The 15,285-nt window shown below is 43.5% G+C and overlaps 1 protein-coding gene across 1 annotated transcript in view; it reads left to right on the plus strand.

Annotated features, from left to right (window-relative positions):
* LTK (leukocyte receptor tyrosine kinase) overlaps positions 1–15,285 on the plus strand; it is a 379,826-nt gene that overhangs the window by 298,894 nt on the left and 65,647 nt on the right. Inside the window, 2 exon segments of the mRNA XM_082274964.1 lie at positions 6,733–6,882; positions 8,339–8,449. Coding sequence (XP_082131090.1) covers positions 6,733–6,882; positions 8,339–8,449 — 261 coding nt within the window.

Consider the following 15,285-nt stretch of genomic DNA (forward strand, 5'->3'; position numbering starts at 1 on the left):
GGTTCCTCTGCAAGGGCTGCTATCCCAGGTAAAGCCCCCTCAGACAGTGAGGAGGACGCTTCTTCTCCTGCTATAATTCAGGAAGAAGCATTGGTGGACGCACTAGTTGTGGCAGTGCAAGAAACCTTAAAACTTGAGGCTTTACCGGCAGAGGCAACTGAAACAGAGAGGCCTTTTGGGACTAATAAGCCCATCAAGACGGCGAAGGCTTTTCCTGTACCTAAATGTTTTGGAAATCAGATTAAAGGAGAATGGGAACATTCTAAACGTACCTTTACTATTTCCAAGCGTATTGCTAGACGCTATCCGTTTGAGGAATCCATCATTAAGAAATGGACGGTACCACCAGTCGTGGATCCGCCTATTTCCAGGCTGAATAAAGCCACGGTTATTCCAGTGGAGGACACTTCGTCCTTTAAGGATCCGGTGGATCGAAAGATAGAAGCGGAGTCCCGCACTATCTTTTCTCTGATAGGGTCAGCATTTAGACCAGTAATTGTTATTGGTCTAGTTTCCCAGACACTTACAGAATGGGCGAAGATGGTACGCCAAGATCTTAGGGGAAAAGATATTCCCCAGGAGACATCTGATTTGATAGAACAGATCATACAAGGGCTACGGTTTATCTGTGACGCAGCCTTGGACACTACTCCCTTGTTAGGGCATGCATCTAAGTTAGCAGTAATCCTCAGACGTGTGCTGTGGTTAAAATGCTGGTCAGCTGACCTAGGTTCCAAAAAGACTTTGACCAATCTCCCTTTCCAGGGGAATCGTCTATTTGGAGCCAACCTAGATGAAATCATTAAGGATGCCACCGGGGGCAAGAGTACTTTTTTGCCACAGGCTGCAAAAGCTAAGGAACCTCGCAACAAGCGAGGACCTTTCTTTACCGCCCATAAAGGACGCCCGGCTGGTACTTCCGGGAAAGGCAAGACTCCTCCAGGAGGGTTCAAGAAGGGCTGGTCGGACAAGCAGAGGACCAACCCAGCCAAACCCGAAGTAAAGGAGTACACAGCCTGAAGGTGCGCCCCCACCCAATTTCAGGGTGGGGGGACGTTTTCACCGGTATTCAGGACATTAGATCGAGCATCAACCACTACTACCGGTGCGATTCTTCCCTTCCAACATTTAAGTACAGGAAGCGGTAGTTACCGTTCCCTGTATAGATCTTTTCCTTTACCTTTTCCCAAGATTAGTCCCGATACCTCACAGGAATCGGATCTGATTGACCAGATAGGCCAAGCAGCCTCTAGTCGGGTGACTTCGGTCCCTGAGGTTCAACCAGAAAAGATCACCTTGCCTGATAACTATCAGGTATCTGATAAGTGTGTGGGAACAGAAAACGACCAGACTTTCTCGGATGGTCGGGGCCAGATACCTCTAGGGACGCCTGGTTCAGATCCAATCAGCGCCAGTGGTCCTAGAGATTCTAGGCTGGCCTCTTCAAGCCGGCCTGGCCGACTTGGACAGGTTAGTCGCAGACGTTCCGTGGGAACTTCGTCTCAGGGAGTGTCTGTAGTCTCAAGGACCTATTTACCATCGTGCTTTACAGTCGCTGGTTTTAATGGCCTGGCCATTGAGACCCAGGTACTGAAGGACAGAGGTTTGTCTACTTCTGTCATTCCTACCCTTATTAAAGCAAGGAAAGCGACTTCCAGCAAAGTCTATTATCACACATGGAAGACTTATATTGCGTGGTGCGAATCTTTAGGATTTCCTCCACGTACCTATTCGGTGTCTCGAATATTGGCCTTTTTGCAACAAGGGGTTGAGCAGAAGCTAGCCTTGAGCACCATCAAGGGTCAAGTTTCAGCATTAGCAATCTTCTTTCAGAAACCTTTAGCTACCAAATCCTTGGTGCGGAATTTCATCCAGGGGGTGCGGCACCTGGCTCCTCCAGTCCGCGCGCCCTTACCGCCCTGGGATCTTAATTTGGTTTTGTCGGTTCTACAGAAACCTCCCTTTGAAAACATCAGGGAGATTCCCTTGCTTACTTTATCCCAGAAGGTGGTCTTCTTGGTGGCTATTACTTCTGCTCGCAGGGTGTCAGAACTGGCTGCATTATCATGCCAGTCCCCATACCTAGTGATTCATAGGGATAAGGTAGTACTTCATCCTAAGCCATCTTTTCTTCCTAAGGTGGTTTCAGATTTTCATCTGAATGAAGATATTGTACTACCTTCCTTGTGTCCTCAGCCCAAGCATCATCGGGAACATGCGTTGCATTCCTTGGATGTGGTTCGGGCAATCAGGGTATACCTGAAAGCTACGGAATCATTCCGTAAGACGGATTCACTTTTTGTGATCACGGATGGCCCCAGAAAGGGTTTGCCTGCATCTGCCGCGACCATTGCCAAATGGATTAGACAAACGGTGGTACAGGCTTATTCTATTAAGGGTCAGAGTCCTCCGTTCCCTGTTAGGGCGCACTCCACTCGAGCGCTCAGTACTTCCTGGGCCTTTCGCCATCAGGCGTCAGTGGTCCAGGTATGTAAGGCGGCCACTTGGTCGTCGGTACATACCTTTACTAAATTCTATAAAATTGATGTGACGGCATCGGCGGATGCCTCATTTGGCCGCAAGGTTTTGCAGGCCGCAATTTGAGGAGACCGGTGGTCTACCTCGAGGGTTTTTTTCTGTTTGAAAAATTTTTTTGTTGAGTCTCATCATTAAGGATGAGCATTGTAAACTTCTAGTTGGCACCGGTTGGGCCTTCTAGATTGGGATTTGATTTCCATTTTCCCACCCCTCAGTCGGGATACTGCTCTGGGACGTCCCGAAGGTGGTGTATCACCGAGGACTACGTCTGTCGATGAGCGCTAGAGAAAAATGGATTTTTGTAAAATCTTACCGTAAAATCCTTTTCTCTTAGCTCATCGACAGACGTAGTCCCCGCCCCTCTGTTTTGGAGTTGGGTTGGGTTAAATTCTCTAAGCACTGCTTTTTCACATAACTGATTTGCTGAGGCAGAGAGAGAGAGGATATACCCTCTGGGACTGCCCCTAGGGTGTGGCCAGAGCTTTTTAATTTCCTGTCTAGTCCTGCTCCTGCGGAGGTAACATAACCCGAAGGTGGTGTATCACCGAGGACTACGTCTGTCGATGAGCTAAGAGAAAAGGATTTTACGGTAAGATTTTACAAAAATCCATTTTTAAGCTCACTGGATTTCTGGAAGATTATAAGGTATATTTTTGTATTTGGGGCATTTGTAAAGGCATAGAACATGGTGAAATATACTGTAAGTATAAGACTCCATTCACACCAGCTCAACTTGTCAGGCTCCCTCGCGGTCCATTGACTGGTACAGGACCCATTCTAATAGGAGCGACACAAGTCGCTCCAACTTAGAAAAAGGGTCCTGTACTACTTCGGGGCGACCTCGGAGCGACTTGCATAGACTTCCATTATGTAAAGTCCTTGCAAGTCGCTCCGAAGTCATGGTGCATGGGAATGCACAAGTCGCCCCCGAAGTAGTACGGAGTCGTGCCGCCCCAGTGTGAACCGAGTCTTAGAGTATAGCACACCACCCAGAATAGTGATAAAATCCTCCACCCTAAAGTAAAAAGCCAAGCTGCCAGGTTATAAGCAGCAAAATGCATTGGAAACTGTGCTCTGAATGGCTCCTTCCTTCTTCTCTTATCTTAACACAGTCCTTGTACTCCCGTCAGGTGAATTTGCCTAGGCTGAAATGATGGCTTCTTCATTCTTGGTCCTCCTGCTTCTTACCAGCCACAGAAAGCTTTTCTCCTCTCTGACAGCATTACTCCAATACACATACCGTGGACACACTGGGGTTGATTTACTAAAGACAAATAGACTATGCACTTTGCAAAGTGCAGTTGCTGCATGTACAGTTTCTCCAGAGCTTAATAAGTGAGGTAAAGTTTCACTTTACAAAGAATACCCAATCACATGCAAGGAAAATAACAAAAACAACATTTTTACATGTATATGATTGGATGATGGAAGTCAGCAGAGCTTCTGCTTATTTACTAAGCTCTGGAGCAACTGCTCTTGCAGAGTGCACAGTCTATTTGCCTTTAGTAAATCAACCCTACTATTTGAACCTATGTTGCACAAAACATATTTTGCAAAATTGCATCAAAATAGTTGTTGGGAATGGTGAAAAAGAAATGAGGTCTTGTAAGAACTATGTGAATACTGATTTGGCTGTCACATTTGGGATTTAATAGCCCCTCATATATCATTATTCAAGCATTGAAGGCCTAAATTTTGATTCCTTCTGAATTGGCCAAAATTTTAGCCTTACAAACACCACCTGGTTTGACAAAAGATGATTTTAAAATCAACTGAGTTTCACTAAAAATGATCCCCTTAACAGTGACTGTGTCTTATCAGATCGGTGGCCGGCTAAATACAATAGCCAGCAGGTAAAGGTCCTTCATCTATACTGTTTGCATTGATGTGAAGTCAATTGACTCCTCCAATTCATCTCTACAAGGCTAGCTTTATTTTCTCTTCTAAAAACTTCTAAATCTGTTACTTTGCCCTGGATGAGCAGAGCGCAGGCTTGATTTGAGTGTAAAATAAGTTTATTGTAATAGAGAGTTATGTCTGATATTACTGTATATCTGTTTAATTTACATGCCAGATAAGGACAGAATTGATAACTGACTTTCCATAGATTTTAATAAAAACCAGCAGAGCTGGAATTTGTTAATGCCTCTAAAACATATTATTGAATTCCAAGTAACAGTGAATATGCCAAGTAAAATGAGAAAAATTTCCTGAATTTTAACGAACAGATTATACCGTCATTAGCTGCAGAGATAAAACTAGTGTTTTTTTTTTTTTTTTTTTTTTTATTGTATAGCGAACAGCCTCCTTGTGTAGTGAATTATTATTATGTTGAGTATATTCAATTATATCGATTATTAGCGGTCATCATCAAAACATTGAAGATAAATTATTTTCTTCAGTTAGAAAAATGGTTTAATTTCACATGTATATAAGCCAAGCAAAAAAGATTAAAAATAAAGAAATTAAATCCATTGCGGGGTCCATAACAGTGACAGATATATGTTGTTAATGTAGTAATAAATATGTTAGATGAATGTTTTTTTCTCAACAAAAGTGGAGGTACGCTTTAATACATAGAATGCATTAAGGGAAAAACCATCTGCCTTTAGAACCACTTTAAAGTAATGTTAAATATTACAATTTTCTAAAATAATAAACATGTTATTACTTACCTGCTCTGTGTAATGGTTTTGCACAGAGCAGCCCCAATCCTCCTCTTCTCGGGTCCCCCGCCAGCACTTCTGGTTCCCCCCCCCCCTTCGAGTACCCCCCCCACCAGCAAACTGTTTGCTAAGGAAGGGTACTCATACGTGCTCGCTCCTGAGCTGCACTGTGTGTATCTATTGACACACATAATGTGGCTCGGCCCAGCTCCCTCTTCACTGGATTTGATTGACAGCAGCAGGAGCCAATGGCTCTCACACAGTCAACCAAAGAGGGATGGATAGAGCAGCTCTCATGCACATTGCTGGACCAAGACCAGTTCAGATTAATATTTAGGGGGGGCTGGGGAGGGCAGCTGTAGCTAAAATGTTTTTTGATGCAGAGAATGCATTTTGGTAGAAAATCTTTAGCCTTTAGAAACACTTTAATGAATGAGGTGAAGTTTTACTGACTTCCATTATCCAATTATGTACAAGCAAAAATACTGTCTTTTTATATTCTTGCATATCAATGGGTAATCTTTTCAAATTAAATATTTGTCATATTCACTAAGCTAAGAGGAAACTCTCTTGCAAAGTGAACAGATTATTTGTCATTACTAAATCAACCCAAAACACACTGCTTCTGCTAGAAAGAAATATGTTACCTATAAGGCCTCTTGAATACTGGACTTTGAAGGGATTGTAAAGGTAGAAATTTATTTATTTTTTTTTATCTTAATGCGTCCCATGCGTTAAGATAAAAAAAGCCTTCTGTGTGCAGCAGCCCCCCTCAGCCCCCTAATACTTACCTAAGCCCAACTTTATCCAGGAATGTTGCAGGAGTGTCTCAGCTCCCATGCTCATTGGCTGAGACAGCAGCGTGGTGCGATTGGGTCCCGCTGCTGTCAATCAAAGTCAGTCAGCCAATCAGGAAAGGAAAAGGGCGGTTCTGGTCGCGGCTCATTGCCTGAATGGACAAACGGAGCTGTGACTCGGCTCGGGTGCCCCCATAGCAAGCTGCTTGCAGTGGGGGCACTCAACAGGAGGGGGGGGGGGGCAGGAGAGCTGAAAAAGAAGCAGAGAGGAGGAGGATCTGTGCAAAACCAACTGCATAGAGCAGGTAAGTATAACATGTTTGTTATTTAAAAAAAAAAAAACAAGATTTTACAATCACTTTAAGACTGTTTTAGGCCTTTATGACTTTACTTATAGTTGTATTTTTTTTTTACTATACACTATACTATAAAAACAAATAAAAAAAGTTTTAATTTTCAGATTTGCAATACACAAAACTGAAATCTGGTTGGTTGTTAAGACACTTCAATGTTATAACATGCCCATTGAAGAGTCATTTGAACCCCTAATATCAGCACTTGCCCAACAGATAGCCAGACTGTATAAACATTTTAGCTAGGCAACCTAAGCTGGGGTGAAACGTGGGCCTCCATGCTCCAACTTTTTGAAAACCCAATGCCATTATGCAATGTGACCATTTCCAAATGCACACAATAATGTACCATTGTCCAATTTTCTCTGATTTGCACAGCAATGGAAAATGATGGGGAAGTCCATATTGAGTTGTATTTAAACTGCAGTCATTGCAAGTCTGGAATGTGTAGGAAGGACATTGAGCGGAGAGTGGTGTGTCTATGCGAGGCTGGGACCATGCTGTCAGCTGATAACATCACTTGTGTAGGTAGGAATCTGTCCAACCTTCTGTTTTCTGAATATAATTGTATGAGCAAATAGCTATCATTTTGTTATAGATTTATTGGGGTTTTTCGCACTACTGCAAGCAAACTAAAAATTAGTTTTTCAATTAAACTGCATGAGTCATATCTGACAGCTAATGCCCATTCCAAGGGATGGAGGGGGGCAGTGGAGGCCTTTGATTAACAGCCTTAGCTGTGCTTGCTTCCCTATGAGTTTGTGTAGAGGGAGGGGTGTCCCTTCCCTCCACTCAGGTCTCAGGTTACACTCAGCTCTCTGCTGTGCAGTGTGAGACATCAGATTCCCACCCCTGCTTTCTGGAGCTCAGAGATGCTGTGTAAATTGTGTGCTTTAGGAGGCTGTAGAGACATGAGGGCTGTAGATAAACAGGTACAATGTATGTACAGGGATTTGTTTAATCTGTATGTATCACTTGAGGCTAGTCAATTTACTGGACAAATGTAAGTGTTTACAACCACTTTAAAATTATACAGAAATAAAATGTAACAGATGTCACTACTTCTGTTTCTGTTATTTTCTATATTTTATTTTCCTTGAAAAAGGAATTTAGTCCTGAATATGATTTGTTACATGACCTGGGAAAAAACACATTTCAACCATATTAGATTTTAGTTTCAGAAACTCTCCTCTCATCTTCACAGTACATACAAACCTGTCAGTCAATTCAATTTTAAAATGTAAAGGCCCTGGCTAAGGACAGAAACCACAGGGTCCCTGCTAGCCAGGAAATCGTCCTTGTCCCTGGAACTGTCTGAGATTCGAACCATCTATGGCCGGCTTTAGTCTGCTGCGGCTCTTCACTCTTCGGTGAGAGGCTTGTGTCTGGGTCATTATCTAGCTTTTTGCCACCACTGTAGAGAGAATTCAGGTCATCAACCTCGGTATGCTAGCTGGCAGAGCTGTCTAAATCTCAGGAATGTATAAGACTGAGATCCAACCCCTTTGACATAACTCCAATTAATGTACTTGAGTGGCATATTTAGCCTGGAGTTCAGCTTTACCAGGCATGCAGACACAAATACAGGGAAACAATGTATGAGGTCAGGCAGTGGAAAAGACAGCACCTGTCAAGCTTCAGGTGACCTCTGAACCTTGACATTCAAGCTGAAGTGTAAAACTCAGACAAAGTAAGTAATAAATAAGGGTAAAATAAATATGAACAATGCACAACTATTTAAAAATAGTCAGATTCATGTATACAGACAATTCAGTGTTGACTGATTTTGTTAAAGGAAACCTGAAGGGAAAAAGAAAAATCTAACTAATTATACTATAGGTAATATTATAGGTAATATACAATAACTGAACCCTAATAAGACAGCAGCGAAGGTTTTCAATATGTATGGGATATGAAGATGAAAAAGTCATATAATACTGAAATAATAAGAAATTAACCTAAATTTTCTTCAATATTGTTTCAGCACCCAAAGGTCCTATTCCGGATAGACAGCTTCCTCTTCCACTTATTCTTGCTGTTCTTATTGCTACAGTTATACTTGGTGTGATATTTGCCTGTGGAAGTCTGTTATTTGGTAAGTCTGCATTCACAATACACTCTATATATTATCTTAAACCATATAGTGAACTTGGTGTTGAGTTTTCACTTTAAGGTCATCACAGAGGAAAAGGGGACACTCTTTACGTCTAGAGGAAAAGAGATTGAATTTCCAAATACGGAAAGGTTTCTTCACAGTAAGAGCTGTAAAAATGTGGAAAAGACTCCCTCAAGAGGTGGTTCTGACCAGCTCAGTAGATTGCTTTAAAAAAGGCCTGGATTCTTCTCTAAATGTACATAATATAACTGGGTACTAATATTTATAGATAAAGTTGATCCAGGCTGCTTACAATTGTTAACATTGCTTAGCTTTATGAAAAACCTTTTTTCCCAAAAGGAAAAAAAAACCTGTTGCTGTAACTGCTTAAAGAGTTGGTTCACCTTTACTGAAAAACTGCAAAGGTGACCTAACACTGGGCTCTATCCCAACCCCACCCCTCTGGTACCCACTGTACTTAACTACGATAAGCTGTCAGGGCACCTACAGCTCCTGGGAGGGACCATATGTATTCTGATTGGTCAGCACTGTTGGGCACTGATAGGCGACACTGATGGGCACTAATAGGCGGCACTGATGAGCACTGATAAGTTGGTACTGATAAGGCGGCACTGATAAGGCAGCACTGATAAGGCAGCACTGATGGGTGGCACTGATGGGTGGCCCTGATGGGCGGCATTGAAGGGCACTGGTAGGTGGCACTGAAGGGCACTAATAGGCGCACTCATGGGCACTGATGGGCACTAATAGGTGGCACTGATGGGTGGCACTGATGGGCAATGATAGGCACTGGTAGGGGACACTTATGATGGGGCACTGATAGGTGGCACTGGTGAGCACTGATAGGTGACACTGGTAGGTGGTGCTGGTGGGCACTGGTAGGTGGCACTGATATTTGGCACTGGTGGGTGGCACTGGTGGGCACTGGTAGGTGGCATTGGGGGCACAAAATATCCCTCTCCTCTTCTGGACCGATGTCCCTCTGAAAGCAGCCGGCGATCGTTGTTTTTTTCTCCTCACACTGAAAGTGTGAGGAGGAAAAAAAAAGCTGATCGCCGACTGCTGTTTACTTTACATGATCAGCTGTCATTGGCTGACAGCTGATCTTGTGGTAAGGGGGCGGGATCGCCCCCGATCTCCGATCTGTGATCAGGCGAGTCTCATAGACTCGCTAATCACAGAGCAAGCCGGGCGCGCTCCGCAGGGAGCACGCAGGAAACTCGTTGCCGAGAGGACGTCATTGTACGCCCTCCTGACAATTCAGGTCCACGCTGTAGCCGTCATTCGGCTATAGCGTGCACGCCAAGTAGTTAAAGGTAAGCTAGCCCTTTAAAAAGTGTTAGCTGGGGTTAGCTAATTTGTTAATCAAGTCAATCAATCTAAATGTGATAATCCAACAGTACCTTGTCCACAAGCTGACAGTGCTGCTGTCCATTGGTAGCTCCATTGCTCCTTCATAGACTGGACGTACCCTAAGACAGGAAGTATGTGACTAGCTGAATTACCAGATTAAAATAGAAGATAAAAAGCCAAAAAAAAACAAAAACAGAAGAAAACAAACAGCAGAGGTCAGTGTCAAATAAAAAATCATGTAAATAAAAAAAGCAGCACACTTACATTGAAGTTAGAATGAAACAGCATTAATAGGGAACACCTTACACCAAGCAACTGTGAGGCTGTAGGCATCAGTGACTAAACAGAGACCAAGGATGACAGGGAGCCAGCTCAAGGTATGGATATTAGCAGCTGCCTTCTCAGATGCACACAAGGATGACAGCTGTCAAAATGCCTGGTGGATGTCGGAAGAGGGAGTGTGCATGATGTGTTTCCAGGGACTTTGCCCTCTTTTTCAAATGCTGTTTGCTCAGTGAGGCCTACAGCCTTGCACTGATAACAGCTGCTTGGTCTCAGGTGTTCCCTATCCATGCTGTTTCATGCTAACTTCAATGTAAGTGTGCTGCCTGTTTTAATAAAGTGATTTTTTTATTTAATACTGTCCTCAGTGCCCTGCTGTTTGTTTTCTTCTGCATTGAGGTGATCCTACCCAGAACTTCTGCGGGAGCCACAGAGGTTCCAGTCTCGATCCCTTCTCTTGCTCAGCCATCCATCCATCTATTATTCTCCAACCTATCCATCAAGTTGCCTCATCTTTTCTTCTACCCTGGTATACAGATGAAGGTTTCCAATGGAAATGGAATGTACTTCTCCTAGGAGAGCCATATGTACTGTGTACTTTTACACTTTTTGGATTAAAAAAAAACAAAACAAATGCAGCCACTCATTTTAAAGATTGCAATGTATTCAGTTTTTGTTTTTGGGTTTGGATGTGCTGTACAGATTTCTTTTTTTTTTTTTTTTTATCAAATTTTATTTAAAGATTTTATAAGGCTAAGTACATTTTCTGCAAAGACAGAAACATGACTGTTAGTATTGTCAGAAATCATGTGCCTACTGTATATAACTTCCTGTGGACTGATCTGAAATCACAAACAATATTATCAGCTTTCCCTTGAAAAAGGGAAGGTGTTCGTAGTTAAATCAGAAGAGCAGTCCAGAGTGACAATGCTGCTCCTCCATAGATACAAGTGAGCCTTGTTAAACATTTTACTGGCAGATGACAATAAAGGAAAAAAGGCTGAAAATGCTAAATTGCTAAATATTACATTTTTGTTTTTGGGTATGCTTTAAAGCAGAGATACTTGAACAGCTTGGAATACTGTTAAATGACATAAACATGAGATAGCTCTCTGTTACCAATAGTGTTTAGTAAAAAGCAAGCTTTACGGGAATTGAAGTACCCACAATCATCAAAGTGTTATCAGGAAACGTATTGGTAGTATGGATTTCCAAATGTCAGCACCAAAAGATGAATTGATATGTGTAGTGAAATTATTCAGTCAATGGTTTTTATAATTATCCCATATCCTCTCCTATGCCTTGATGTCCACGCCTCACTGATCACCATAATGAGAATGGAATCTCTGGACTGATACAGAAACACTTGGCGTATTGACTTGCTATACTCCCCCATGATTGTTCCTGACTTTCTGTCAGTAATCGTCACAATATAAATTCCTACTCATTTCTTCTACTTATGTATAGCAGTGCAACTGAGATAATGACAAGATCAATTCTCCCCTTGAGGTCAACATCAATACATCAAAAGAGATTATGTGTAGTATTTATAGAGAGGCTGGGATTTCTGAATCAATGTATTCATATGGTACTATATTCAGAGCAACAGGAAGGCTAATTAAAGCTAAAACCCAGGCAAGCGGCTCAATTCACAGCAGAAATACCTATATTTTAGCTGTTTTACCTGACCAAGGATTTGAAATTGTGTCCTTCTAGTCCTGACTGGCTCCTACTGCTGACACCCATGCATCCCAGCCAGAGTGCTGTTGTGCATGTGCAAGAGAGACTTATACCAAGTCAAATTAGGAAACGTACCTTATTTGATGTATTTAAAAGTACAATTAATTATTTTGCAATGACTACATAACTACAATAATTGAGGTTTTCATATCTGGAGTTTAGACCGCTGCTAACTCTACATCCGTATACCTCCTCTGTATGTAAGAAGCTGACAGTCTGGAAAGAAGGGCCCTTAAAGGTGTACTTGACAGTGGGGAGTGGGTGGGCTTCCTGAGGCTGCTGAATCTGTCACAGTGTGATTGGCTGTGAGAAGCTCAGGGGAGGGGTCTGCGGTTGTGGATGTGGAGGTGCAAGTAAAGGAAAACCTTAGTGTGTTATGCTTAAATGGAAACAGGACATGTGTGACTGGCCAAGGATATATATTTGCAGGTCTTACCCTAATAAAGTCACCCAAGTAAATCAAAACAGATAAGGATCTTAATGTAAATTTATCAGACTGAAACATCCACGGAGTTTAAAGGGGAATTCTCCCCAGAGCTATTTGTTTCTAGTTTTGGGGCGAAAGGGGTGCGCCTGAAGAAAGAGCGCGCATGTCTGTTGCGGACCTAGCGCATGCTCAGAAGCGCGTCGTGCTTTCTGGGCCCCAGGATACCAGCGAGTGTCACGGACGTGACCCCTCCTCCCTCTACTGCACCGTCAGCCTTGCCGGATCACCGGAACATACTGAGACTAAGGTAGACCACCTTCTATGCTATTCCAAAGCCCCACCAGTTACAGCAGGGGTGGGGAACCTTTTTTCTGCCAAGGGCCATTTGGGTATTTATAAAATCCTTCGGGGGCTGTACAAAATTATCAACTTAAAAATGTGCCTGTTATATTTGGTAAAACATTTAATTAAATCACCCCCAATGTGATGGCTGCAACTGTTTCTGTTTGGTGAGGTGTGTGATGTGCTGGTATTGATGATGTTGCTACTCGCAACTGGTTTTCCAGGTTTGCGTCGGTCAGTCTGGAGCGCAGTCGACTCTTTGTGGTGGTAAGTTTTGAAAAGAACTGCTGATGGGTACTGCTCGTTGGTACTGCTGGTCGGTACAGCTGGCTGGTACTGCTGGTGGGTACAGCTGGCTGGTACTGCTGGTGGGTACAGCTGGCTCTGGCTGGTACTGCTGGCGGGAAATGCTGGCTAGGAGAAGTGTAGCGTGCAGCGGCACTGCGCTGGAGGAAGAGGCGATGTTTCCTGTATTGGTCAAAGGCGGAGTGCATTTGATATCACTCCGCCTGTGACTCACTCAAACTGTCAGAACGGAGCCTGAACTATACAGAAAGCATCGGCTCCGTTCTGAGGCTGTCAGAACGGAGCCTGAACTATACAGAAAGCATCGGCTCCGTTCTGACAGATCAGCTGAGACACAGACTCAGCTGCATGGGGGGCCGGACCAGATGACTTTGCGGGCCGAATACGGCCCTCGGGCCGTAGGTTCCCCACCCCTGAGTTACAGGCACACCGCGCATCTATCAGCGGGATGGCACCACCCGGTGGGTCTCTTCACACACATGTCTAATAACCTATTCATTTTGTGAGTTGCTGCTTATCATTTGCTTTTATATACTTTTATTAAAGCAGTCTGCACCCAGAGCGCTTTTTCTGTTTTTGTTTTACACTTTAAGCACTGGTTCACATCGGAGCTATTTGTCATGTGTTTTGACAGGTCAAATCACATGACAAGTCGCAGCCTATTGCTGGCAATGGCACTGTTCCAATCGGTGCGACGCAGACTTTGCGGCGCCGCACCAGTTTGCGAAAGTAGTTCCTGCACTACTTTTGACGATTTCAGGTGCGACTTCAATAGACATCTGTGCATGAAGCCGCACAGATGTCTTTCAAGTAGCACCTGAAATCGCGCTGACCCGCTACTTTTGTAATTGTGCTACTTGAAGTGAAGTAGCACGATTTCAAAGTAGCATCAATCAGGGCTAATGGTAAATTCTTAATATATTTATACTAAGATTTCATAGGTAAGGTTATTACAATCTGCAGTTATAGAGAAAAATGTTGAGTAGCTTATTTTTTAATTTGCATTAACAGCTCAATTGTCAGCATACTCTTCCAACATATTAAATGGTGTAGATCTTGCATAAGCTTGTCCTGAAAAATGTATGTAAAATCCCATAGCAGGCAGATGATGTGTATGTCACTACATGCTTGCAGCACTTTAGAGTGAACCTGAGAGGGTTGAAATGCGGGCGCTGAAATTGTTGACTTGTTGTAGGCTCTGGGGATGTAATTCTAATCCTAGCTTTATTACCTTGTGAATCTCTGAACCCCAGGACAACAACGGAGGGTAGGAGAACACACTTTTCATTGGAAAATAAAGCAATGGAAGCTCCTCCCTCCCCTGACCCCATAGGGCACATAACCAGTCTATACAAATGACAGACATGTCCCAGCCTGTATTCTTCTTTTTTCCTCTTCTGGGTTGTAAAGGCTCTAGCATAAGATAAATCCTTGTCATGTGAGAAATATTTTGTGTTTGCAGAGTGGAAAGACATAAAGACAATCACCTGATTATATATATTTTACTCGGTTTTTACTCATTTGAACTTTGGCTGGGTAAGTAATTGAGGGTCCTCTGCCCTAGACTGTGATGGCGCTCTTCAGCTCAGTGCTGACAGTATTACTGGGCACCAGCATATGTGCGTTCATTTTAGGGGTGAAGTTGCAGCCCATAGCCTAGCAACAGTAACCATGTTTACTTACCACCCATTACCTTTAAGTGTATAAATTGCTGGGAATGATGGGTGCTGTGCGTACCATGTCCTGCAGCCGTTCCAGCCCTGTTCTTGCTGACTGTCAAGTATCTCCTGCTTTCGGACATTATTCGCCAGTCACTTCCTGTTGTTTCAGTGGTTAAACACTATTGTTATTATTTTGTAGATTCCCTACAGCCACGAGGCAGCCATCTGAGCCCAATGCACTGAAATACATGGATTCTAGTTGGGAGTGTATGCTTCCTTTTGGTTACCTGCCCAGTGATTTTGCTAAATATGCTCATGTCTTACATACCCATCTGTTCCATGGCTTTAGGGCATAAACCCAGTGTCTAAAAATTCTGGCTGCGTACTTCCGGCTTCTGGCTTGGACGTGGAGCATGATGACGTAGGCAGGTGACGTGTTGTCGGAGCATGCGCTCCTTCCTCAGGCCTCAGAGGCCTGAGGAAGGAGCGCATGCTCCGACAACGCGTCGCCTGCCTACATCATCCCGCTTCACGTCCAAGCCAGAAGCTGGAAGTACGCGCCGGAAGCCCCGACAGTGTCCCCTGGGTTCGGGACAAGCCGTTTCCCATCGGCTTGAGCGGACTACACAGTGGACCGGTCGGATCCTTTTCCACAGGCACCCAGATCTATCGATCCTCCGGATGAACTTTACGGCTTTTATCCA

The sequence above is a fragment of the Pelophylax lessonae genome (assembly GCF_965119305.1).
Source record: "Pelophylax lessonae genome assembly, chromosome: 13".
NCBI classification, from domain to species: Eukaryota; Metazoa; Chordata; class Amphibia; order Anura; family Ranidae; genus Pelophylax; species Pelophylax lessonae.